At 40.1% G+C, this 27,863-nt stretch overlaps 1 protein-coding gene and 1 pseudogene across 4 annotated transcripts; one reads left to right on the forward strand and one right to left on the reverse strand.

The window, feature by feature from the left end:
- Positions 1-3,250: 3,250 nt before the first annotated feature.
- On the reverse strand, positions 3,251-12,848 carry LOC133743621 (probable cinnamyl alcohol dehydrogenase 1; annotated as a pseudogene).
- A 4,449-nt stretch (positions 12,849-17,297) lies between these two features.
- LOC133725848 (uncharacterized) lies at positions 17,298-27,458 on the forward strand. Of its 4 annotated transcripts, none has more exons than XR_009854580.1 (17): positions 17,298-17,813; positions 18,134-18,792; positions 19,765-20,751; positions 21,039-21,707; positions 21,806-21,877; positions 22,006-22,086; positions 22,220-22,251; positions 22,355-22,442; positions 22,527-22,673; positions 23,609-23,800; positions 23,882-23,961; positions 24,104-24,176; positions 24,244-24,345; positions 24,523-24,628; positions 24,743-24,830; positions 25,464-25,938; positions 27,096-27,458. XR_009854580.1 is itself a non-coding variant. In XM_062153234.1 (16 exons), the coding sequence occupies exons 1-16, from the start codon at positions 17,432-17,434 to the stop codon at positions 25,633-25,635; spliced, it is 3,930 nt and encodes a 1,309-aa protein (XP_062009218.1). In that variant the 5' UTR covers positions 17,298-17,431; the 3' UTR covers positions 25,636-26,012. The 4 variants fall into 4 exon arrangements, 2 of the variants coding, with proteins under 2 accessions (XP_062009218.1, XP_062009219.1); XR_009854581.1 differs by having other exon boundaries at positions 27,182-27,457; XM_062153234.1 differs by lacking the exon at positions 27,096-27,458 and having other exon boundaries at positions 25,464-26,012.
- The last annotated feature ends 405 nt before the right edge of the window (positions 27,459-27,863 follow it).

Genomic DNA, 27,863 nt, shown 5'->3' on the forward strand with positions numbered 1-27,863 from the left:
GCCAACTTTGAAAGGGTCTGTTAGAGTCTTCCACCGTACTGTCACTGTGATCAAAGGCATCCGGTCCCATGGAGCGGCGACAGCAGGCACTGCTCTCCGATCAGAGCATAAGGTGGCGAGGTCGTTGTTGGCAGAGGATATAATGGTCGCCGGTGAGAAGATCCCTACTTCTAGTGGGGTGTCCAAATCGTGTAGGTGGCCCATTTCATATGGGTGGCCTAAATCAAATAGGCCTGCTATTTCCTTCGTAGTTGGGCATGTGGTTTGGTTTTGGACGCAAGTGTGGCCCAAATTGATAAGCCTGGGTCCTTTAGGGTTTCGTATTTGGCACCCCGGAGAATTCTGTCACTTCACTAATGGGCTCGGTTTCTTCAGAGTTTCGCCTTGGAATCTAGGAGGATCGACTCAGAAAATCACATTTACAGTCTTTCCAAACCTCCTAGCCCAATTGTTAAGGCAAGGAGAAAATTTAAGTTTCGTTTTTACTTCTCAACTTAGCCTATTTACTATGTTTTTGTTTTCATAGTTCTTAGGCTCGCTTTAAAATAAGTGAGCCCTGATTGTCTAATGGGTGATGCTAGCATACCACATCCTAATAAGCAGCACCACTGCAAAGACCGATTCAAAACCCTAGATTGGTCTGGAACTCGATGGAAAAAAATTGAGATTGCTCCGAGGACGAAGTGGACGCCGGGCTACAACTGGACACCACCAACAGGAACCCGGATCCCAAATTTGATTTGGATCCACCAATATACTGAGAAGCTGTATCCTCCTTCTGAGGTCTGCCAGAGAATAAGCAGCACCACGCCGATCATTAGTGATTGAATCCGATTGATGAAATGATGAAATTCGAAAGCAACAACCAAGAGGTTAGACGGAAGGGATCCACAAATTCAGAGAACTCAGTAGCCAGGCACCACGAGCACCATTAGTAAGCAAACAACGCAACCCTACAGTTGGCTGCCGCAGAAAAGAGAGAGAGAGGGCTCTCATTATATGTCCCTCAATGATATTGTTGGTTTCAACCAAGAATTGAACTTCTTAATTAATATAATAATAATTGAACTAGGGGTGACATTGGTGTAATTTGGTCAATGTTTCAGTGAGCGAAGCCAACCACCAAACTGATATTCTGAATTTGCGATTCTCGACAACCCCACAAACATCAAAGATGTCAATTAATACAACGAAACCCAACTTTTAGTTCAAGACCAACGAGCAATTCTTAATTTTGTAGTGTCAAGTTAACCAAATTGTAATAAGTCAATGAAGGTTAAATATAGCCGAACTAAGAAAGAAGAGAAAGAAAGGAAAATGAAGGACGTAACAATCAATGCGCCGGTGTCAATAATTCTTATCACTAATGGTCAGGAAGGCCAAATCGAGTACCAAACCAGTTCGAAACTGCCCATGTTGCTAGGTGTAGTTTTGGATTTTGGGTGTCGAAATGTCACCCCAACCTATAACTCTTTCCATCAACCACAATTCTACTCGCCCAAGGAATAGTTTTAAGGAATTGTCATGGACAAATGGATGTCAACATGTTATAAATTCAAAAATTAAAATCGTAACAACTTAAAGTTGTGCATTTAATAACAACTAAACTAATTGGTGCTCTAGTTTTTTTCTCTCTGAGAGCTCCAAAAAAAGCGGAGGAAAACCTAGAATCGTTGAGAGACTTATGCCCTGTCCGACGGCGCGCCCTCGTGGCGTTGTCGTCGGACGGGCTCGAGGGGACCTGGTGTCCATAGCAGAGTGGTCCAGTCGAAGTCAGGGCTACGGGGGGACGGCGGTGCTACCCAGGACAATTGGTGGATTTGATGGGGTAGGAACGTGGTGGTTAGAGGCAGGGCTGGTGTCGTCTGACCCGAGAAAGAAGCGCGGAAGGCCTGAGAGTTGGTTCGAGTTGGTGCTGCGAGATCGGAGGTCGCCTGTGGGTGCTGACTTCGGGATGGCAGTGCTAGGATCGACGGTTCTCAGATCGGATCAGTGGGATCCGATTTGCTTTAGGCGGTTTGATCTGGGGAGGAACGGCACCTCTTTCCTGCGTACTGGGTGGATCACGATCACGCGGTGTCAAGCTGATGTTGGTGGCTGTGCCACCGGTGGTCGGAAGGCAAGGTTGGTGCAGGTGAGGGGTTGGCGTCGTGCCTCCCGCCGTCTGGTGCTTCGGCTTGGGCATGTTTGTTTTTGGGCTTGGGCTTCAGCTTTGGGCCTAAATTGTTTTTCTTTAATGTTTTATTGCTTTTTATTTTTAATTAGATATGGCTTGATGCCAGAAATAAGTCTCTATCACATGGTAGGGCGACGTGGGCTTGGTCCCGGTATGCACATTCAGTGTGCCTTGTCTGGCCTAGCGAGGCGGCGAGCCATTTACTTGATCAAATGGACGCAACCTCCTAGTGGCAGGATGAAATGGAGTGTCGCCAGATTTGTTTCCGTGCGGCAACATAGTGGGAAAGCTGCGCTATTTGTAATGATGCTTCTTCATAATAGAGTTATCTTTCTGATATGTCACCGCTTTGTCAAAGCAAATAGAGTAGTCAGTTGTGCACTCTTTGCTAGTTGGTGCTTGTTAGAATACATAGTTTTAGTGGAGACTCCTGATATTATTTCGGGATGTTCTTTTTATGCTTATTGTAATATGGAGTTCAGGCTTTACGTCCCCCCCTTGTATTCTGCAGTTTCATTAATCAAGGCTTGAGGGCAGCCACACCAGCCCTCTTTAAAAAAAAAATAAAAAAATTTGTGCATTTATTCTAAACCGACAAATCCACTTTCCTTTACAGTCCCTTAAGCGAGCAGCTTTACATCCAACATGTTTTTTTTGTTTTTTTGGACAGCAATTAACTCCTTTGTTATTTGGTGTTGCATTGCATGTGCTCGAGATAGAAGTTTCGTATATCGTCATGACTGCCACTTAATCATAAAAATTATTCAGACTTCTGACCATTCAGATGGAACTTTTAAATGTCATAACACAAGATACATTCTACTCAAATATTTTATTTTGATTTAATCCTTTCAAAGTTACAGCCGAGGCAGCCACTTCCTTATTCAAATCAAAAAGAAAGATTCAATCCTTAAAAGTTCTATCTAACTCATATGAGTAGGACGCCCACTTCCTGATTCGTATCAAAATGAAAGAAAAATAAAGATCACTAAATCCCTATTAGACCAAGTTTAAAGATCGATCTGATATTTTTATGCCCATAAGTTATTGCAATAACTTGTCCGATTACCATCTTCATTTCAGGGAGTTTTCAATATCTACCACAAAACGATACTTGACATCCTTGTTTATGAGCCTCTCAATAGCTTCATTCACATACTGAATTGGAACAACTTCTATGTTTGGATATATCTTGTGAGCAGCACAAAAGTTTATCATTTCTTGAATCTGTTTTGTACCACCTGTTGCGCTACCGGTAATTGATCTCTTACCTGATCACAAAATAATCTGAACTCCATAAATAAAACTCTTATGTGAAATTTTAAAATGAAAAATTATATATATATGAACTATTTATGTAAAATGAAATGCTATAAGTACCTATAATAAGGTTTAAAGGGCTCAATTTGAGTTCACTTGGGGCAGCCACAAGGACTAGAACACCAGCAGTCTTCAATAGTGGCATGTACAAGTCAATTGGGTGATTTCCAGATGCTGTGTCAATGATAAAGTCAAGTGATCACTTAGCCTGCGCCTGCATTAAAGAAAACGATTTTAGTAGTAAAATTGTCAATTGGTTTTGTGTTGGAGTTTATTCTGTTGTCAAAGCGATTCTAGGGGTGGGCATAAATGACCAAAAACCCGAAAAACTGAACAAAACCGATCCGGACCGGCCGGTTCGGGTCGGGTTTTAGACTGAAAATGAGTGAGTTCGGTTCGGTTCGGTCCCAGTACTCGCACTTGCCGGTCCGGTCCCGGTCCTTGAGTTTGGCTGACTTCTTAAACCAAAAAACCCGAACTTGTATATGTGGCTTCCATTTATAGGTCATATTTCGAAGTCTGCTATTAGTATAAACATTGTTTGGCTCCAATTTTGCTGCAGCTGGTCAACAGTCTCTTTTCTTGCGCGGGCGTGCCAGCACCGTTCGGGTGCGGTCGTCGGGGGTGTCCCTTGACCTGACTTCTATCAAGCGATTGTAGACGAGGAGAGCACCAACCTCGTCGTGGGATTCTTTGTGCCTCGTGGCGAGGACTTTTGCTGAGCTTTCTTCTTGTTAACACAATCGATACTCAATATTGTAGATCGAGCAGAGCGACATCACCGGGAAATGTTGAGATCTTGCTAAAGCGTGACTTTAGCTTGGCTGGGTTGCTAGGGCGTTACCCTTGCTTGGCTGGTTCTGTAACCGTTGTGGTCGCGGCACTACCGTCGGCTCCCGAGGAGACTAGGACCGAAGCACGTTGACAGAAGGTTTGGTGGCACTGAAAGTCGGCTTCTGAGAAGACTATGACTAGGAGTGTGATCACCGGTAAGAGAAAGAGAAGGAGAGGAGTTGCTCTTAGAGAGGTTGCTCTAGAGAGAACTTAGATCATCTTAGAGATGTTTTGATGTTGTGTTGTGAATGTGTTTGTCTGTGAATGGGTTTGTGTGTTAGAATGAGAGGAGAAGGTGTTTATATAGGGAAGAAAAAGAAGAGTGAAATGATGAGTGGAAGAAAAATAATGAAAGTAGATCTAAGTTCACTTGTAAAATATGGAAAAGATAGAGAAAAGATGAAATGAAAGCAAAGCATGAAGGTGCAGCTACATGGAAGTGGTGATGATCTATTAAAGAGATTGTGGAAGAAAAATATATCCAAGGAAAAAGAGAAAAGCATCTAGCTTTCTTCATGTGGGTAGGAAACATGAACATGTGAATATTGAGCTGGTTTTAGGTCAGTTTCTGCCCCTTTATTCCTTCAATTATTTCTCCAACAAGACTTCATTATATGCCTTCGACTTCTTCATATGAAATGTTCCACTTTGAGTGTAGATCATCCTGAAAAATTTTCAGATTTTTATTCCATGTGGTTGGGCCGAAAATGCTGCTGGACCTCTTACAGGTCCAGTTTTCCAGTTTTGCTTCTGTAGAAAATTGGGCTGATTGTTTGAAGGCCTTCCACTCAAAAAAAGCTATGGCACTCTTCATAAGAAATGATCCTTGGGCTGTCTAGAATGGATCTGCAGAGTTTCAGCTCATTTCAAGTTCATTTGGTCAGTCTGCCGCCCCTCCTTCCTTGTTTAGCTCGGTTTCTCCTAGCCGAAGTAGGAAAATGTGCTAAAGTTGACTTTTCATGTTTCCATGCTTCCATGCTTTCATAGTAGGCTTTATTTAGCCTCTAAATATATATTTCGAACTTGTCGACAATATATAGCTTGAGCCACTGACATTGGCTCAATTTCTCCAAGACACGCCTTGTCAGGCCAAAATGCTTATTTTGGGTCCAAACAAACATGACCACAGCAGATTGGTAAGCCCTAATCAGTTATACAACACCCTCAGTCCCTCACACTCAAATCGATCGACCTCTTCTCCGCCTCTTACCTCTCAGTCCACTCTCGGACCACTCACCCTCTTCCAACGACCTCCTCACCATTCTCCGCCGCATCCAGTTCACCACCCTAGCACAAAGTCAGAGATCAGTCTCTGTCCTCCTCCGTTGACCTCATCTTCAAGTCCCACAACCTCCGCCTCTTCGACACCCACGATGACATCATCCTCCCGCCGCTCGACCCTAAGCACCGACTTCGCGACACCGTTTTGCATGCCGGGTTTGCCGTCAACGACGAGACCATGAGCGTGCTGGAGTCGTGGGAGGGTGTCCGAGCTTGGGTTATGCCCGAAAGGCGACGTGTCGAGTTTTGGGTCTGGCGGGTCGAGTTAATGCTCTGCGTTTGAAGGCAAATTTTTCTTCTTTGTTCTTACTGTTTTAGTTTCTTGCTAAAGTTATTGAAATTGGAAGAAAAGTACTCGTATAGGCGGTATAGCAGTGAGCAATCTGCTATTCGATTTGGGATTTTGGATTGTAATCTTCTTTGTACTTGAATTTTGTTTTCGATTTTGCAATTGGATAATTGGATTTTGTTTTCGATTTTTCACTTGGAACATGGAAAGTTGGAAGTGGGAACTTTGTTCTCTCTGAAAGCCCGGCGTTTTTGGTGTCAAATTGCAGCACTGCTGCAAAGTCTGCCAGGAACCGAAAGCCCGGCAAAACCGGACCTTATTGTCACGGTTCGGGTTTAGGCCGGTCCCGGCACTCTGCATGTTCAAGCCCGACCAGGAGTTGTTCTACCGGTCTCGGTCCTGGTCCCTGTAAATTCAGTGCCGATCTGGGACCGTGCCCAGCCCTAAGTGATTCTACCTTCATTTGGTCTTGGTTGGATGATATGACGAAATTGTCTGCTCCAAGCAGAGTTAGAGCTTCGTCTTTCTTTGACATACTTGTGCTGAAAACAGTTACCTTGAGTCCCAAAGCCTTGCCGAATTTCACAGCCATGTGACCAAGACCGCCAAGGTCGATCACGCCTAGGGATTTCCCAGGTTGGTTCATCTTATGGTCCATCATGGGAGAGTAAACAGTAATGCTAGCACAAAGCAGTGGTGCTGCTGAAGCCAATGGATACTCTTCTGGTATTTTAAAGTAGTACCTATTCATGAATGAAACTAGTTTGCTAAATACAATTGTTCCACATCGGATATGCGACTGTATAAGTACTGGTTACTGAATAGTGCTTTGCTACTTACCTTTCATGGACAACAGTGAAAGTGGAGAATCCTCCATGGGTAATTGTACCATCATAATCAAAACGGTTATAAGTGTAAACTGCTTCTTTATCACAGTAATTTTCTTGGCCATCGTTACAATACTCGCAGTCTCTACATGAGTCGGTATAGGTTCCAACTCCGACATGGTCGCCAACTTTGAAGCGATGAACATTTGGACCAACCTCTTGCACAATGCCAACAATCTCATGTCTTGATAATTTGCAAAACAATCGATTAATGTCACAAGATATGAAGTCAAATAAACCACTTGAATATGTATATATCATCCAGGCACCATAGGATAGATTGCATCTCCAAATTTGTTCCTTGGCCAAACGACCTCAGCATAACAAACTCCACAATGTGTGATCTTTACGGAAACATCGTCAGCTTGAACATTCCTGATGAAAAAAGTGATGCAATCTTAGCTACCCAATTAAGATATTATCGATCGAGCGAGCAATGCAGTCCAATTTTTGAATGTCGATATTTAGATAAACGTGTTTTTTTTTTCTTTTTCAAAATGCCTACTAGAACAAGCATTGTAGCAGCATTTTCAAACCAATACAGGCTTACTCTTGTCGCAGCACTTGGTGAACATGTTTAGTGATTCTAGGCTATGTTAGTGTGAGTCATCGTTCCCTATTAGGAATAGACTACAAGGGAATATATTGTTGTAACTACTTATCTTGTATATGTTGTGTAGTACAGTTGTAGTACGATTGTAGTATGTTTATATACACCACAGAATGGGTGTAATAATATATTAGAAAATTCATTCTCTCAATAGTGTCTTATTTGACTTGGTATCAAAGCAAAGATACGAAAGGACTTTGTCTCCTTAATTCTTTTTTTTCGAGACTTTCCGAGACCGATCTTCGTCTCGTCACAGATCAGTTTAGACCAGATCTTCGCCTGCAATCATTCATCAGCCAAGACCGGCAGCCTTCAATTGATTCCGGCCTGCCCAGATTGAGTCCGGCTGCTTCAGAACCGTCGTGCGCCGTCAACCATCGTGCGCCTTCCGACCCAGACTGGTCGGTTTCCAGATCGCGCACGATCCTCGCTCAACCACAGCAGCGTCGCTCAGCCACAGCAGGCTACTCAGCTACGTCACTCGGTCCACATCAGCGTCGCTCACTCAGGAGGATTCCAGATCGATTGATTCAAGCCCAGACGACGATCCTCGCCCAAACTCGGGACGATTCTAGATCGAGCTCTTCACTCGGTCAACTCGGTCAGTCAGTCAACTCGTCTCAACTCGGTCAACCCATTCAGCTTAGTCAAACAGGTTAAAAAAAAAACTGTTACTATTTGTTTTTTTTTTGGAGACATCTGTTATTCTTATTTCCACTGCTTACTTTGGGATTTGTGTATTTTTCTATTGTATTATTGCAATGGGTGGTGATGACAGTGAAGGTCAGAGTTCTAAGACCAATGAGGTCCAGAGGGTTGAAGTCTCTGTCAAGAGCTCAAAAGGTGGTTCTTTTGGGGGTACCAAACTCACTGGTACCATTTTCCGAACATGGAAGAAGATTATGTCTGTTTATCTCCGTGGGATACACAAAATGGGGCATGTGACTGGAACAATCAAGGCTCCTAGTGAACATGATAAGGAGGCCTATGCTAAGTGGGAAGATGATGATGGGTTTGTAATGTCAATTCTATTTCGAGCCATGACTGATGATGTGCTACAGATGGTGGAGGAATGTGAAACTGCTGAGGCGATATGGAAGACGTTGGGAGATCTCTATACAAATGAATCTGATTTTATACAGGTTCATGAATGGATGTGCAAAGCTGCAGGAATGCAACAGAATGGGCAACCAGTGTCAGTGTTTTTTACCAAGCTGAAAAATGTATGGGCTGAAATTGATCAGAAGCGTCCTTGCAAGATCAAGAACCAGGAGGGTATTGCATGGTACCAGAAAGAAAAGGAACTTGAGTGGGTTCATGCATTCTTGCGAGGACTTGATGCAAAACATAACAGTGCCAAAGGAGAATTGCTTAGAATGCCAGATCCTCCTAGCTTGACCACAGCTTTTACATACATTCGTAAGGATGAGTCTCAGTAAGAAAGTCTCAAACATGCACAAGTTAAAGTATCCAGTCTAGCTATTCAGGCACTAGCACCTTTTTTTCAGCAGCAGAGATCAGTCCCAGTTCATCAGCAAGGACCTCCACCAGGCTTTACTAATCGTCCTCGTCCTCAGTGTTCTTATTGCACCGATGTTGGGCATATTCGAGAGACTTTCTGGAAACTGAATCCGCACTCAAACCTAAAAAGCAAGGTTATTGTCCTAAGGCGAAAGCAGCTGCTGTTCAATTGGTCCAAGAACCAGATTTCTATGGAGTGGCTGGACAAGATCATCATACAGCAGGTGGGGCTACTCCTACAGCCTCTATAGCTGGTCGGGGTAAGATTGGTATGGCTTTAAAAGTTTCTAACTTTGTTGGTTCTGATACATGGATTATTGATTCTGGTGCTTCCGATCATATGACTTATGACAAATCGTATTTTATTGAGTTGTCTTCCCCACCAGTGTCCTATGTAACTAATGCCAATGGTGAGGCTTTTCCTGTGTTAGGGTCAGGGTCAGTACGTATTACTCCCACTTTAGAACTTCATAATGTGTTATATGTGTCTGACTTATCTCATCACTTGATATCTGTTCCACAGTTGAACACTGAGTCTAAATGCTCTGTAACCTTTTATCCTATGTATGTGATTTTTCAGGATCTTCTCACCAGGGAGATAGTCAGTCGGGGGTATCTGAGGGGCAGGTTGTTCCATCTGGATCAGACATACGCAGGAGAGAAACCAAGAGCACAGTCCCGAGCCGCTTTGACTTCGAATTCTGATAAGTTAAGTGAAATTTGGTTGTGGCATCACCGTTTAGGGCATCCATCTTTTAGTCTTATAAAAAAAACCATGCCTACTCTGTGAAACATGTGGATGAGTCTGTTTTACATTGTGAAACATGTGTTTTGGCCAAGAGTCATCGTGCAACTTATTCTCCTAGTGTTTCTAATAAAAGTGTTATTCCTTTTGAGTTGATTCATTATGATGTTTGGGGACCTTCTAGAGAGCCCACTGTCTCGGGTATGAGATACTTTGTGTTGTTTATTGATGATTGTACGAGATTGTCATGGGTTGCCCTTCTTAAAACCAAAGATGAAGTCTTCCCTGCTTTTCAAACATTTCGTAATCTTGTTCAAACACAATATCATAGCACCATTAAAGTCCTTCGTTCTGACAATGGGGGGGGGAGTATGTTAACCTTGTGTTCCAAGAGTTTTTTAAAACCCATGGGATTGTTCACCAAACCACGTGTCCCCAAACACCAGAACAGAATGGAGTGTCCAAAAGGAAAAACCGTCATTTACTTGATATGGCTCGGGCCCTTCTTTCTAGTGCTCATATGCCTAAGTATCTTTGGGGCGATGTTATACATGCTTCCTCTCATCTTATCAATCGTCTTCCATCCAGTGTCTTTCAGGGAAAAATTCCATTTGAGGTTCTCGCCTCTCATGTCTTTTTACCATCATTTCATAATCTTCCAGCTCGTGTTTTTGGTTGTGTTGCTTTTGTCCATGTACCAATAAACCAGAGGTCTAAGTTGGATGCCCGGGCCCTTAAGTGTGTGTTTGTTGGCTACGGAGGCTATCAGAAGGGGTACAAGTGCTATCACTCACCAACCAGAAAATATTATGTCACTATGGATGTTACTTTCTTTGAAGACATGAGTTATTTTTCCTCTTCAGATACAGCTCTTCAGGGGGAGAATTCATATTTTGAAGAGCTATATCATGGAGAGGGGGAGGAATCAGAAGGAGAAGGAGAAGTCACACAGCCAGGAGGTATTTTGACGGATCCGGTTGAGACTATTAGCACGCCGCCTCCAGCAGCAGAAGCTCCAGACATCCAAGCACCAGTCTCCATCACTCAGAATGAGGTTGAAGACACATCTGCCCCTCCTGCCATCGCTTCTACCCCTGACCCACAGCTTCCTGGTACTGAAGATCACCCATTTGAGGTATGTCCATCCACTGATACTAGTAGTAGTGAGTCTAATATTGAGCAATATGTGTTACCACATAGGACCACTCGATGTCAATCAGCCAAAAGATATGAACCTACTCTTACTGCCAAATCAAAATACCCAGTAGCCAACTATATGTCCACTAGGAGGTTGTCTAAGTCATATGAATCATTTGTGAATCAGATATCTGCTGTATCATTACCTAACAAAGTGCAGGATGCATTGGGGGATCCAAAGTGGAGGAAGGCAATGGATGAAGAGATGGAGGCGTTGCAGAAGAACAATACTTGGCAACTTGTGCCTCCACCACAAGGCAAGAAGGCTGTAGGTTGTCGTTGGGTGTTTACCGTGAAGCATAATGCAGATGGATCAGTGAATCAGTACAAAGCACGTCTTGTAGCAAAGGGGTTTACTCAAACGTATGGTATAGACTATGATGGAACTTTTGCTCATGTTGCCAAGATGAATAATATTCGGGTTCTGCTAGTTTAAACTGGCCACTCCGACAGTTTGATGTCAAGAATGCATTTCTTCATGGAGAGTTAGCCGAGGAAGTGTACATGAGCCTTCCACCGGGGTATGTAGTTGCTTCTCCTGGTGATTTTGTATGCAAATTGAGAAAATCTCTGTATGGTCTCAAACAGTCACCTCGTGCTTGGTTTGGAAGATTTTCACAGTTCATGCGGAAGGTTGGTTACAGGCAGAGCAACTCAGACCATACCTTGTTCCTCAAGCATCAACAAGGGAATGTAACAGCTCTAATTATATATGTGGATGATATGGTAATCACTGGTAATGATACTGTTGAGATGGATAGACTGCAGAGACAGATAGCTTCTGAGTTTGAGATGAAGGACTTGGGTGAGCTTAAGTACTTCTTAGGAATTGATGTAGCCAGGGGGAGAGAAGGAATCTATCTGTGCCAAAGGATGTATGTTCTTGACTTGCTGACAGAGACAGGTTTGTTGGATTGCAGACCTATTGATACTCATATTGAGCAGAACCATTGTTTAGCTGAGTATCCAGATCAGGTACCTACTGATCGAGCTAGCTATCAGAGGTTAGTTGGGCGCTTGATTTATTTGGCTCATACTAGACCAGATGTTGCATATGCAGTGAGTGTGGTGAGTCAGTTCATGCATAATCCGAGTGAGAGTCACATGGATGCTGTTATGCGAATTCTGAAGTACTTGAAGTCAGCACCAGGAAGGGGAGTATTGTTTTCTAAACACAACAACATTCTTGAGGTTTGTGGCTTCACAGATGCAAATTGGGCTGGAAATATCACAGACAGGAGGTCGACATCAGGTAATTTGGTTACATGGAAGAGTAAGAAACAGAAAGTTGTGGCACGTTCTAGTGCTGAGGCCGAGTATAGAGGTATGGCTCACGGAGTGTGTGAATTGTTGTGGCTGAGAAATCTGTTACGTGATCTGGGTTTCAAACTCAAAAATACCATGTAGTTGTATTGTGACAACAAGGCAGCTATTGACATATCACAGAATCCAGTACAGCATGATCGTACTAAGCATGTGGAGGTTGATTGTCACTTTATAAAGGAGAAGCTAGATGCCAAAATTATTAGCTTTCCTTTTGTTCCAACTGAAGAGCAACTTGCAGATGTACTTACCAAAGGAGTTTCTAGGAAGGCGTTTTATGACTCACTAAGCAAGTTGGGCATGGTTGATGTATATGCGCCAACTTGAGGAGGAGTGTTAGTGTGAGTCATCGTTCCCTATTAGGAATATACTACAAGGGAATATATTGTTGTAACTACTTACTTTGTGTATGTTGTGTAGTACAGTTGTAGTCTATTTATATACACCATAGAATAGGTGTAATAATATATTAGAAAATTCATTCTCTCAATAGTGTCTTATTTGACTGTAGGCCCTAGCAGTAATACTCTTAAGATTGATCGAGATTTGAGCATGCATGCATACCTTCGGTTAAATTTATAAGGCGATAGGACTCCGGAAGCATCTCTTGCGGCCCATCCCAAGCAGTTCCCATTTCCATTTACTATACTAATTTCGGAGCTCATTGTCTATCAGTTGCGAGCAATGAATGTGATATATCGAAGTAGTATAAAGAAGACAAAGAAGGCTCAGATTCACCTAAACTCAAATGAGGGAGATATAAGGTGTAAGTGTGAGACGTCTTTCTGATTTGTCTATTTATAGAATTATAGGGACGTAGATTGACCAGGTAGAAGTTAGAACAGAGGATTACGCAAGAGCATACGTATGAGATGAACTGACGACTTGATGCACCCAGCAGCGTACGCAGTGATGTCTAATCCTTAAGCACTATATGTTTACCACTCTTATGACGTCTAATTAATAAATAATATTGACCCCAGACAACGATATATGGGTAGATTATTCTGCCACATTTCAATGGATCAAGGAAAATAACTAAGAATCAGTCTCATAATGTCGCTTAACGTGCCCATGAACACTTGGTCAAAGATTTCTCGATGAAATGAGTTTTTTTTTTTTTTTTTTTTGATTAAAGGAGCAGTGCTCTATTTATAAGAAAGAGAGAATGTCAAAACAATAAGGACGGGACAAAACAAAACCCCTCCAAAAAACAAAGCAACCTACAAACAAAACCTAGTAGCACTGAAAGAATATCAGTGAAGAAAATGAAAATGAGGTAAGCCAAGCTTATCCCGATGACAAAGGTTAATAAGGAATTGGGGGATTGAATCCCAATAAACCAAACCTGAAGAAGTTAAACCTACGTTTGCTAAAGCATCTGCAACTTGATTTCCTTCTCGGAATATATGAGAACAACGAAATTGCATCTGAGAGACATGAAACATACAATTATCCCATGCCACATGAAGTCTCCATGGAACAAGCTGAGGGAAATTGAGGAATTGAGGAATTTAAGAACAAGGGAAGAGTAAACTTCTAGCCAAATATACTTCCACTCCCGCACCCAAGCTAATTCAATTGCCTTAATAACAGCCATCACCTCCGCGTCTACTAAACAAGGGATGTCAAGATTACATGCAAAGGCACCAATAAACTCACCCCTAAAATTGCGGAAAACTCCCCCAAAACTAGCCTTGCCTGAATCATGATTAAAAGCCCCGTTGGTATTGATCTTGATGCAATCGAGGATAGGAGGAACCCAGTTCACTTCTACAATTCGGGGAGCTCTTCTAGGCTTACAAGGGACATCAAAGCACTTTAAAACACAAAGCTCCAAACTGAATTATTCATGCAACCAGAGGCAAGAAAACTGGAAGCTCGCATATGCCCCATTATTAACTGACAAACATGAGTTGGAGAACAAGCATAATCCTCAAACTTGACTTTATTACGTGTTTTCCAAAGAAACCACAAAGTCGTACAGAAACAATTTAACCAAAGCTCATTCAATTGAGGACTTCGATCATTCCCTCTTCCAGCATGCAACAAATCCAACAAAGAGCTTGGACGTGCAGCCAACTGAAAAAGAGAGAGCCATCTCTGCCATATGAAATCAGCAAAAGGGCATGTGAAAAAAATATGGAGCAACGACTCACCATCTAAGCAGCACAGAACACATCTAGATGCTAGAGACACTCCACGTTTCTGTAAAAAGTCTTCCGAAATTACCCGACCCCGTAACACCTTCCAAACTAGTAACGAAATTCTGGGAGTAATGAATTTGCACCAAATTAATCCTCCCCAATCAAGAACGGGAGAGTGAGGGCGTAGAAATTGAAAAGCCTCCTTGGCAGTTAATACACCAGATTTTAATGCTGACCAAATAAGCCTATCATGTTTCAAGGGGTCCACAGCCACTGGAACTCTGCTGATCATATCACAAAGGCTTGGATAATGAAATTGTAGCAAGTGAGGAAAATTCCAAGAGCCATTTTGAATAAAATCTGCCACCTGTCCTTCCAATGAATGAAGTAAGCCAAGATGATTACTGAAAAGATCAATAAGAGGCCTACCCAAGAAATTATCGTGCCAAAAAGAAACTGAAGCTCCAGAACCAATAAGCCATCTTGCATTTTCAAGAACCAAGGACAAGAATTTGCGCACTCCTAACCATATGGAAGAGCATGCATAAGAGCTACGTAGAGATCCATTACGCCAAAATCTATTTCGAATAAAATCACAACTTGTTGAAGAAGAGGAATAAATCTCCCAACACTTCTTTAATAAGAATGAGCGATTAAGAAGTACAAGTTGCTTTAGACCCAAACCCCCCTCCACGATTGGAGTACAACATAACTTCCAAGCCATTAAAGGTACACCCCGTTTATCAATAGATCCAAACCACAAAAAATTCCTGCACCAAACTTCCAACCTCCTAAAAAGAGAAATTGGCCATTCATAGACTTGGAAGCTATAGTTTTATCAACAATAGCTTGGAAATAGGAAGAGCGGGGTTTACCTCGAAAAATGGGAACTCCCAAGTAAGTAAAAGGAACTTTTCCAAGAGGCATGCCAAGGAAACTAGCAATTGAATGACGTCTCGCTTGTAAGTGCTTGCTTAAAAAAACGTGAGACTTTTCCTTATTTATTAATTGTCCAGAGTTAGTCCCGTATTCGTCAAAGAAATCCAAAATCAAAGACAAATTACGTTTATCGCCACGGCAAAAGATAATAACATCGTCGGCAAATAAATCATGATATGGGGAAAAAGTACCACGAGGAGAGGATATAGGATGCAGCCGACCAGCCAACATAAGCTCAGATATACCCTTGCTGAGAACCTCCTCTGCTAAGCAGAATAGTAATGGCGATAGAGGATCCCCCTGGCGTACGTACACCTCTACCACACGAAAAATATCCAACTGATCGACCATTAATCAATTAGTGAAAGCTTGGCTGAACTTAGAAGAGCACGCACCCAATTTACAAAAGTTGGATGAAAACCAAAAGCCTCTAGAACATGAAGCAAAAAAATCCCATGAAAGCGTGTCAAAAGCCTTGGTTATATCAACTTTTATAGCCACATTGCCTCCATGATTCTTGTTATCCAACAAGTTGACACATTCCGAAGTGGTAAGAATGCAATCCGCAATATTTCGTCTGGGAACAAAGGCATGCTGCTGGGGAGAAATAATTATTGAAGCAATAGAAGCAAGCCTTAGAGATAGGATTTTTGGAATGATTTTGAATACAAAATTGACAAGTGCAATAGGTCGATACTGCTTAATCGAATCTGCATTAATAACTTTTGGAATCAGAATAATCAAACTCGAGTTAAAAGAGTTTGGAAGAGTACCATGCTGAAAAAAGAACTGAACAGCTTGCACCACATCTACACCAACCAGGTCCCAACAAGCAAGAAAGAAACTACCACTAAATCCATCCGAACCAGGGGAACTATTAGGATCCATATCTTTCACTGCCAAGAAAATCTCTTCAGGAGAAGGAATAGTAATAAGAGAATCATTTTCATCCGCTGTAACTATTGCTGGAATTACTCGAGAAATAAGACCAGTGTCATGAGTTTTTCTTTCTAAGTTGTATGCCCCGAGGTTAGACTTTCGTTATCTTTTTTTATTAGCATTCATCTTTAAACTCTAACTCTCTTTTTTCTCAGCATTCATCATCTTCAATCGTTCTCATATTATGCTAACAACTTTTATGCCTCAAAATATATAAGCTAATGCTAAGAGAGTATGAAAATGCCTACTTGGAGCCTGAAAATGAGGTAATTGTGTTTTTGTTTTCATGTTTATTCGTTTATGATCGTATAACTGAAAATTACACATGGGCGTTGTTGTCGCTTCACTCGCACTCTGAAATTAAGCCTCACACAACAATGGTCAAATCAGCTTCTAAATGCCTCTTTTTATTCTTTTTGTCTTTCCTATGTAGATGTTCATCGGGTAAGTAACAAATGTTACTTACTTCTATCATTATCTTTACTTTTTCATTAGAACAATACCATTTTTGAAGCAAAATAAGACAGCCCCGTCTCGAATTTGAGTCTTTGTTGAAGATCATAAAATTTTAAGAATGAGGGCTATGTTGGGAAGTGAAATCCACACTCCATGTTTCTTTTTTTAATGTTTTGCTTTAGGAAAGATAGAAAGAATAAGAAGAGGCATTAGAAACTAATTTGGTCATTGTTGTGTGAAGGTTAATTTCAGAGTACGAGTGAAGCGACAAAGCCCGTGTGTTTTTCACATCAAATGCTTCAAAGTTGAAAATATAAAATTTGATGTGAAAAACACTTCAAAGTTGAAAATATAAACCATTTGGGCAAAAAAAAAAAAAATCCTCATAGACCAGAGAAAGTCTTGTGTAGGGCATGCGTAAAGAACACGTGGTAGGGCTGTCCAATCAGGTTCTTAGCAGGGGAGTATTTTGGATATTTTCACTTTAAAAAGTAAGGGCAGTTTCGAAATACATGTAAAGTTTGGTGGATTTTGATTGGGCAGCCGCACGGCCACGTGGTGCGGCTACCGTATGTAAGAAATTTTCGATAGACCAAAAAATAACTGGCAGATAAATACGAAATTTAAAAAAAAAAAATCAAAGAAATTTCCCTCCACTCTCTCTCCCGCTCCAGTGTGACAGTCACTGCTTCGTGCTCAAATCCCAAACTGGAAACCCTAAATTGCCCAACCTCTCTCTCTCTCTCTCTGCAATTCCTCCATTTCCGATGGCCTCCAAGACCCCCGACGAGCCTTGCATCTCCGAGACCGAGGCAGAGACAATAGCCATGAGAATCAAGAGGAAACGCTCCCGGCGCGTGAGCTTCGCCGACACTGAGATCACCTCCGTCCACATATTCAACCGCGACGAGGAGGACTCCGACAACGCTCCCGACTCCGAACCCCAGTCCAGCTCTCTAAACGACTCCGCCGAGCCGGATAATGGTGCCGTAGGGTTTTTCAAGGATGTCGGCGGCGAAAGCGACGATTTCAAGGATTCCGATGACGACGAGGACGACGACGGAGTCGACGGGAGGAAGTCGTTTTTGAGACCGCTTGGTTCGCCTTCTCCGATGAGTAGCGTTCCTGGCTCTGCTACCTCCAACAACGGTAAAGCTATTATTATTATTTTTTCGATTAATTATTATTATTTGCTTGCTGTGAATCAAATTATTGGTTGTATGCATTGGCTTGTTGTTGGTAGATGTTGTTTCGTAGATGAAACTTCTGAAGTATGCAAGTTGTATCAAGATGTTTGAAGATGATAAATTCGCCGATTTCTATGGTTATATTGAAGTACCAGTGATCAAAGAAAGGAAATCCTAGCATTTTGATTTTTATAAGTGTATTTTTGGTCATATTCTTCCAGCATTAGTTAATTAGTTTCTTTATCTTGATATCTGGTGTTCGTTGTGATTTGGTTTTTGCAGAAGAAGATTTCTTTGGTCCTGTATCAGCAGATTTCATTAGACCCGGACTATCTGATTCTGCAGCCTCAGATAGCTTTCATGAAACTACAATGGACACTACCGCATTTTCATTGCATTATCGTAGTCTTGCAAGGTCAGACTTTGGAGGAGATCTCAAGACCCCAACGTCTTTTCGCCTTGCCTTTGAAGAGAAGACACCAACCCCTAACCCCAGTGATTCAGGAAGTCTTATGTCTCTAACGAAACCAAAGAATCTAACTCCTCAGTCTTCGGTTCCAGTTGATAAGGTCAGAAGCGGTGAAGATTCGAATGACATGAGTATTATAGAAGAGAACCCACATAGGTATGATTATGGAAGACTATCTCCTAAATTAGATGCACTTTTGGCAGAAGGTAGCAAGGATCTGCATGCTGACTCAGTTACTGCCTCTATTAGCATAATGCCATCCAAGAGAAGTGAGGTTACTGTGTTGGAAAAAAATGGAATTGGCCACATGGATCTAAGAGATGGTAGGAGTACTGAAATGGGCAATTTTGGCACTCATGAGATGTCCACTGACTCAGCATCTAATTCTCGTATCAAGTTGAGTGAGGCAAATGGTCTGGTTGCTGGTGACTCCATTGACGACCAAATCCAGACTCCAAATCAGTTAATGAAGGTAAGATCGTTTTATATAGGATTTTTGATAGAACTGTTGCCACTTTTGAGTCGCTATCATCCATCTATAATTTCAAATAATTCGATATGGTGTTGCACGTCTACTCGTTGCAACTAAGATTGTGCTTGGTGTTGTTAGTAGGGAGAAAAGTTCATGCACCTCAACCTTTTTGGTTCTAGTGCATTTGGTTTTTTTATACCTCAAAAATGAGCCCTCTTAGTTGTTCAAACGGAATACGATAGTAGCTGATGTGAAATGTTTCCATTTTATTGTTGCTGTTCTTGTTTGTTGAAGTGATTGTACTGTTCTGTGGCTGTTGTAAACATGCGCTCAAAAATTTTGCGTATGGTTGGGATCTGTGACAAAATGGGCTGTGATGATATCTGTTGATTATGCCGGAATGTATACATTGTTTTAGAGGTTGATGAAATTTGGCTGGTTTGATGTGAAGGGTTTCGTTTTCTGAATCAAAATTATGAAGAAAAGAATTAAACCCAAAGTCTGAAATTTTACACTTTCAGCTCCTCTGATAACCATGATAGTATTGTAAGTACCCAGAAGCCTCATTGCCAAATATTTGTCTAGTAGTCTGGTATTTTCATTATTCTGATGTTAATTACATTCTTTTCCTCTGGCTTTACTTTTATTATTGTTTTATGAGAACAGATTGCATAGCTGATGCATTATTTGTGCTTTCATTCTCGGTTCTCAAAAATGCAAAAGTTATCTGGTTCTATGGTTATAATAGAATTCCAATTGTTTTATTTAAGTTAAGAGCAGAAAAAGACTTTTTTTTTACTGTATAATAAACGATTTTAAATATCATGGGTTTGTTGAATATTCAATCTATCATCTCACCTGTTTGTTTAACAACTAATGAATACACTATAAAGTGCTAAAAGTTACTCATGAGTTTTTTTTATGGGTGAATGAGGCACAGGTTTGTTACATTTTCCTCTGTTTTATTTGTAGGTCAGTAACGAACTCACTAAAGATAAATTTCAAAAGGGTATGGAGAGTTTAGAGTTACCTGCTGCGAATGGCGACCTCGTAGCAAATGTCAATAGTAAAGCAACTAAAGCTCTAGAAAATTCTCCCAAGGACAGAAGATATAATACTAATATTGATCCTCATTCTGATAAGGAGAGGTCCATATTCATGTTATCTGCTAGAGGACAGCAGTCAATTATGAATACTCCTAATTTAGCAAGACATTCAGGGACAGTAACTCCTTCCTCAAAACATAAAGATTGGTATCCAGCAATTCAGAAAAGCATTTCCAGGTTAAGAATTCCAGAGCCTTCTCCCCGTGCTTCTAGTCTCAAAGATGGAATTGAGAAATTAAGATGTAGATTGTCAAGTCACTCATCCCCAAATGCTCCTTTAAGTACTGTTATGGCTGACATTAGCAAAGATCTGCAACGTGACTTTAACAAATCTCCTACTGCTTTTTTGGAGAAGCAAGTACAAGTAGGTGATCTGGAGAAGGGGGGACAGAAGAGTTTGGTTAACACAGGTACAGATGACAATGAGAACCCAGTTAACATCCGTAAGTTGGGGAAGGATGAAAACTCTACAGACACTGCAAAAGATGAAGCATCTCTGAACATGTTTGCAGACACTATTTTGAAGGATAAACTTGACAGACCAATAGAAGAAGTGGCTCCACCCTCTCAGCTGTCAGTATCTGGAAGTAAAATGACCCAGCATCTCTTGATGTCAGAAAATAACACAAAAGGAACAATGGTTTCTTCTGGAACTGATTGCCTATTGGCAGATGAGCGAGAAGAGAATCTTCCCCATGTGCAACTTCAATCAGAAAATAACTTCCAAACTCCTTTAAGTGGTGCAGGCATTCTGAACATTCAATTGCAAAGTCCAGATAAAAGATTTCAACCTGGACTAGAACCCCAGTCTAAACCATATGTCTCCAGAAGTATGACTGAACCATCCCTTCAGGTCAGTCGCTGTGTTTTATTCTTCTTTTTCCAATATCTAACACATTGACCTTGCACCTATATATGTGCCATGCATTTGCTTGAGGTTTTCAAAACCAGTATTCCATGCCCTTCTGGCCTCGGTAGGTTGGGTGGTGGATTGAAGTTTATTCAGATTTGACAGTGGCTTACTTATAGTTGCACATGCATCAGACAGCTGCTGTTAAATACAATGTTGCTTTATTTAATTATCATTAGTTCTTGTGAGGCTTAGAAATTTGACATTCTGTTTGGTAATGATCAACTCAGAGCCCTCCTCCTAAAGACTCAGCTCTGAACAACTCCATGGAAGGGCCATCTAAGAGTCCACCCAGGAAAAGGCAAACTCCAAGTCCTCCCTTGAGAAATACCCCTCGGAGTCCCCTCAGGGAAGAGCCAAGTCAGAGTCCCTGCAGGAAAGAAACAGCTAGGAGTCCTTCCAGGAAAAAGCTTACTGAGAGTCTTTCTTGGAAAGAGCCAATTCAGCCGTTCATAGAAGAGCTTATTGGTAGTCCCATTGAGAAAGAACTGAACCATAGTCTCTTTCTGAAAGAGCTAACACTAAGCCCCTTCAGGCCATCTTATGCAGAACACATAGATAATATGGGACCTGTTGGGAAAGACATGGTATCTTCTGAGTTAAATTCAAATAATCATCCTAATGATGATTGTTATCAGGGACTACATATTTCACAGAGTCCTCTTACCAAACAAGATGCAGATAATTCTTTTGGACGTAAAAGAAGAAACCTAGGCATAACTCTCCAGGATGGAGACTGTACAGATAAGATCCCCGACAGCCAGAGAAGTTCTAAAATTCATAGAAGTGAGAACTATGATCTCCAGTTCATGTTGGGTCATGCAAGTACACTTCACAGTGACAGAGAGAAGTATGGTGGTGAATCGGGTGGTGATACAATTTGGGAGAGCTGGACTGATGTGCGTGTACTATTTTTATGTTTTGTGCTGTCAATCCACTTGAATAGATATATCATAGAATCATTTTATTTTATTTTTTGACTTGAGAGTTCTTGCAGATTCTAGTCAAATTCTCAGGAGATTCAGAACAGTTGCTTTCTCCATTGACAAGCAACCTAAATTTAAAAGCGGTATATTCCATTTTTCCTATTATTACCTCCCAATGAAAAATCAAACTGAATTAGCTGATATCATATACTCAAATATATAGTCCCTATATTTTCTTGTACTTACATCACTAGTTTTCTTTATCATGTAGATTGGGGTGCTGGAAGATATCTTGATACATCTATTGAAGGCTAAAAAGTATGAGACGCTTTGTGCTGAAATCGAATCTCAGGTCTGCTTGAATAAATTATTAATTGCATTTTTGAGGTTCTGTTATAAGCATGGAGCACATTACACCCTTTAAAGCTAATAAAACAGCTACACTTCCCTTTTCTTTGCTAAGACCAGTATTTTTATGTGTACAGAAGGTCAGCTGCATCAGTGCTGGGCATAAAAGGTGGTTTCTCATATCCATGATTGTTCCAAAATATGTAACTTGGGCTATTACCTATCCAGGAATTTGGGTTAGCATAATAAGCATTGGAAATTAAACTTTGCAGGGTAGCTGAAGCAAGGTTGCTGCTTTATAGATTAGCGAATGAAAAGGCAAAGTTGCAGTTAATGCATTTGAAGCACCAGAAATTACAGGTATTTTTTTTATCTGTGAAGCTTTTGATTCTCTAGCTCTGTATGTAGTTTGTCACCTTCCCTTATATTTGTACCTACCTGCAGAGTAGGGTACAGCTCTTAAGCTCTGCAGTTCAGGAGTCTCAAATGCTGAAGTTGAACTTCATCCAGTGTCAGTCTGAAGCTGGTAAAGAAGAGACTCTTGTTGATGAGAGTCGGTCATGTTTAGTTAATCATGTGGGTGAACAAGAGGTAACCATTTATTTTAAGATTGGGAATCTGTTTTTCATTAGAAATGGCCTAAATAGTAGCTCTTCAGAATTCATGTATTTAGTTGTCACTAATTAACAAAAGGGGATTTGAACCACTTAGAGAATAGATAAAACTGTTGCAAGGATTATAAATTAAGTATAAAAAGTAGAGAAACCTATCGTACATTGGAATTTTTTGGTGCATAAAAACTGCTAAAGCTAACAAATTTACTTCCCATAGTAGGCATTTTGAAAACTCTGAAGCAAGGGCGTGGCATGTGGGGCATAGAACTGACAAAATCCTAAAATGTAGACCAGTGCAATCTGAGGCACAGGAGTAAATAATTATTTTTTCTTTCAAGACTATAAAAGCATCAATTGGTAGACAAATCCTAATTTCTTAGGCATAATTTAACAATTACTGTTCTTCTAGGTGTCTTGTGCAGGAGTGTTGTCTAAGAATTATGGTGTATAAACAAATTCCAAGAAAGATGCTGTAAATAGAGTTATTACTGGAGTTTGAAGACGGTTGTTGTAAAACGTTCCGAAGAGAGGGTGAAATAAAATTACAAGATAAGAAACCATAATATGCTGTTGCTGGTCTCTCTATGCTTTTTTCAAACAAGCTTTGGTTCATATTCTATCGACTCTTCCTCCTTCCCTCCCTTATATAAAATGCCACAACGTAAGATAATAGAAGATAGTCCATAGATACATATCCTGTAGCAGGTCTCCTAAAACCACAACATTCTGGTTTGACTTGATTAGCTTTTACTTGTCGTTTTGCATCATCAGAGTGATTGTGTAGTTATGATGAATAATCTGTGTACCTTATTGATTTCTATCACTATGTTTATAGATGTTTTAAAATAATCATATGAAGATAGTCTAGTAAACTTTGGGTTGTAAGTAATGGTTTTTACATTTATTTGCCAGGCTCCCTGTGATAATGTGAGCACAATGAGACAAGAGCTAAGAGCTTCAGATGAGAAAATAAAAAGTTTAAGCAAATTCTTTCACTCTCATATCAAGTTTAAAGGAGAACCAAGTTATGCCAACACTATTGCACTAGTTCATGATCATCTGAAGACAAGAACATTCTGCAGGTTAATACGTCAGGAGTTACAGGTACATCTTATTGATGCTATGATTTTCATCACTAATAAGTCAATGATTTCTGTCACTGAGTGACTCTTGTGATTTCAACAGTCATGGGATGTTGATGAATTTGAGATTAAGAATGGTCATTACAACATTCTTCTCAGCTATCATGGTTACATCATTCAAAGGTATACCTTTTTCTATTTCTTTGGCTGTTCTTTTATTTACTTTATCATATCCGTACTTGAGGCTAGGTCCTGTACTTTGACTACTTTCTTTTCTATTATGAAATTCAAGTATTACACATGTTTTCATTTTAATGATATACAGGTTTACTGGTAATATGGGTCCAACATCACGCATAGTCATCTCAAAAAAGTTGAATAATGTAAAGATCATGAAGGTAATGAAGTCAAGCAGTTGTTTCTATTACAAATTCTTTCTCTAATGGTTTAATTTTATTGTTCTAGGCCTTCCCGAACATAGATGCCCTAGTTGCATTTGATTTTGTGCTAGATGCTGAGGCCACCAAAGAAATGTTTGATTCAAGATGTTTGGCGGAAGAAACACAAGTATGTACCATTTAAGTGAATGTAATTGTAGGTGCATTAATTTATAAGAGATCATGATGCTGTATTTAGTTACTGTAGATTGTGAAAGTATATGGAATTATGGATGTCAAAGTGGATATATTTAAGTATCTCCCCACCATACGACCCTGTTTCACTGTGGTCTATTGGATTATTCAGGTTACCCGTTCACAGCTATGTAATCTGCTAGACGTGGCTGAGGAAGTGCAGCTGGCTCGATTTGAGATTGTAAATTTGATCCAGACAAGCTTTCATACTCCATCCGGTAATAAATATATTCTAATCTTAGAATTGATTTGTTACAACTACCGGCCCTCCTCTCAGCATACATTGGTATTTACTGTAACTAAAGTTCTGGTGTTGTGTTCTCCTTTTGCAGATGATCAGCTTGATCTGCAGCTTTGTTTCCTTAATTGTAAGAGCAGTAGAAAGGTCACACTGTCTCTCGATATGACATGTTTGAAGAGGTACAAACTGTACAATCCTCTACAATTCTATTAGTATGAGTTTTATATTAATGATTTCATTTACTGTTGTATTTAGTTTCAAAATTTATGCCAGAATGATTTGCCTGCTTTACTGCTATATAATTGCCAAACCCTTTATCTTGCTGAGCTGCACATTTGATGGTCCTTTTAGGTTTTGGGCCCATTTTTGTTTGTCACCTTGTGCATTTCATCAACATGTCATTTTACTAGGCCCAACAAAGAAAATTGATTTCCTTACAACACTGAAGTACTGAACTTTGCTGGTTTTAGTTGAAGGTTTTGCCCTGCAACTTTGAATGCCATCATGTCTAGTTACAAATGCTACATGATATGGCACATACAATGCACTGGAGAGTCTCTTTTTATTAACCACCCAGAAGGTCTCCTGGATGCCCATCTGCTTTGTATTAAATCCATATTATGGAGGACTCTTTACTTCTTTAGAAAACAAAAGTGAAACTAGTGATTAAAATGTTCCTTGTTGCTTCCTGCATTATTGTTTTAGAACCGTCAACAGTCTATGTCATGACACCTCAAAATGTGCTTTATATGTCCATGTACACCTTACAGTTTTGAATTAATACAGTAACTTGTTTCTTTGTTTTGGGGCAGGGGGGTTTATCCTTCAGAGATCCTTCCATATCAGATACAGGCTTTTGAATCTGCAGCACAAGTGTTGCTTCCACAGTCGCTCTTAACTGAAATAAGAGCTGCAGCAGAGGGTCTTGAACCTGGATCCACAAGGATAATGAGGCTCTGTAAATGTATTTCCCAGGTGGTATAATCTTCACACTGGAATTTTCTGGTTTCTTTTTCAGTCGGTTTAGTCCCACGTGATTTCCTAAGAGGGGGCCAAAGGTGGCACCAACAAAGAGTTGGACTTTTTCGATTGCTTTCCCGGCCATCTTTTTCTCTTTGGATAGTGAGGTGTCCTAATTGCTCTTGTATATTTAGCTGAAGATATTTTGGTAACCCTGTAGCTGAGTCCTCTTTGTAATTAGATTCTGTTGCCGGAGCTACGAACTAATAATTTCATCATGGTGCGCCTGATGCAAGATCTAGGGGATTTGCTATTCCCCCCTTTGTTGTAAGTTGGACAATTATGACTTATGACTTATGAGTAGCTATTTAATCATTTTTTTGTTTTTGTCTGCCATAAAATTTATTTTCAGCGCAAACTATCAATTATTCCTTCCTAATTGTTTCGAATTGATAATAGCAACAATGCATGTCCAACTGTTTGATAGGTTCACATGACGTTGCATCTTTACCCTTTAGATATTTGTTGAGATATTTTTGTTGAGATATTTGCCAAGATATTTTGAGAGCTTTTTTCTAAGTGGGAGGTTTAGTTGGGAGAAATATCTTTGCTTCATTTTCTTTTCCAGAATATTATCGACTAGATTTTTTTGCTGAAAATTAGAATCCCTAGTAAAACGACAGTCTGAGCTGTCAGTGCCTTTTTTTTTTTTTTTTTTTGAGCTGTCAGTGCCTTTGGCAGCCTACCAGGAACTAGTTTTTTGGCTTTTGAGCAGAAAAATCTTCTTGTGTATTTTGGGTCCATCTTGGAAAAATCTTGGTTGAAAGTCAATGGGTTCTTCTAGTCTCTACTCTACTTGCTTATTAGCATCTTAAAGTTGCCTTGGTGGACTCCTTTTGCCATTTAATTGATTGATTGGAAACTTGAAATACTGGAGAGAACTGAAAAGTGTGTTAGACATGAATTGCTTTAAGGGTCGGGTGGAAATTTCCACATTGGCAATAGGCTGGGGTTCTATTGGATAACTGTTGACGTGCGCATTGAGTTCATATACAACTCGTTTCCATTTTTGGTCGGTTACTTATATATGCATGATTGCATTCTTTACAATATCTATTCTATTATTTAGTTAGACGTCATAAGATCCGAAACCTAGTTGGTATTTTCGACTGTTTATACCATCCTTAACCACACTGATGTTAAAAAACAAGTGTTTGATAATGCTAGAATTCTGAAAACTCAAAATATGTATCTTTCATAAATAATATTTAATTTTATGATTATAGAGTTTTAATACTCTATAAAGTACAATAGAATAATTTTTAAAAATTTTAAATTTTCTTGACTTTTTAGGTAATAGATGGGATCACAAAATATGATACGGTAGAATTTTCTCAAATTTTGTATATTAGTGATGATGTTAGATGATCTTTGTAGAAACCAATAAAGTTGTCTTTCTGGTATCATCATGTGGAACTTACTAGGTGGTGGTCAACATTTCTCTTTTTGCTGGACTTCTCTCATATGCTGGTGTTTGGTGTTTTCTCATTTATCAAATATGATTGCCCAGGCTTGAAGGGGACACGTGGCATGTTGTGAGAAAGGTCAGTTGGGTAAATATCTAACTTGCTACAAGTATAAAGATAAGGAAAAAGGGCTGCACTTTTTAGTGAAAGTGGGGTTGAATCTCACATGTCTCTTCCCTGTCATTGATCCAACTGGCGTTTTTGATTGATTGCGATCACAATTGTAATGCCTTATCTGCTTTGTTCACTACAAAATACCATCTTAGCTGCACTCAGCCCATATCTTCTATATTCTCCACTATAATCTATGACTCGACACATTACTAAACTCATGAGTTTGTCTACCATGTTGAACTATACTCCATATTAAGAATTTTAGACCCGTCAGATTAAAAATTTGGGTTGATCTTTGATCCGATTCTGTTAATCGAATGACTCACTGTATTCAATGTGAATATTAACCAATATAATGGAGTGTTTTGTATCAAGTTTTGTTTGTGCAATTCAATGATGATGATGACTAGATATCATGTTATCTTTTAAAATTGCTCCCCATTGACAATCAGTTAAGTTGATTGTATGATTGTTTAAAAGAGAACTAAACAGTTTTGATCATTGAATTCAATTATAGAGAAATTTTGCGTATTAGACTGCATTTAGAAAAATAAAAATCACATATTCGGATATCAAAGTTGGGTTTTACAACGCTACAGTATATACTCTTTC

The sequence above is a fragment of the Rosa rugosa genome, chromosome 1 (genome assembly GCF_958449725.1).
Source record: "Rosa rugosa chromosome 1, drRosRugo1.1, whole genome shotgun sequence".
In the NCBI taxonomy this organism is placed as follows: domain Eukaryota; kingdom Viridiplantae; phylum Streptophyta; class Magnoliopsida; order Rosales; family Rosaceae; genus Rosa; species Rosa rugosa.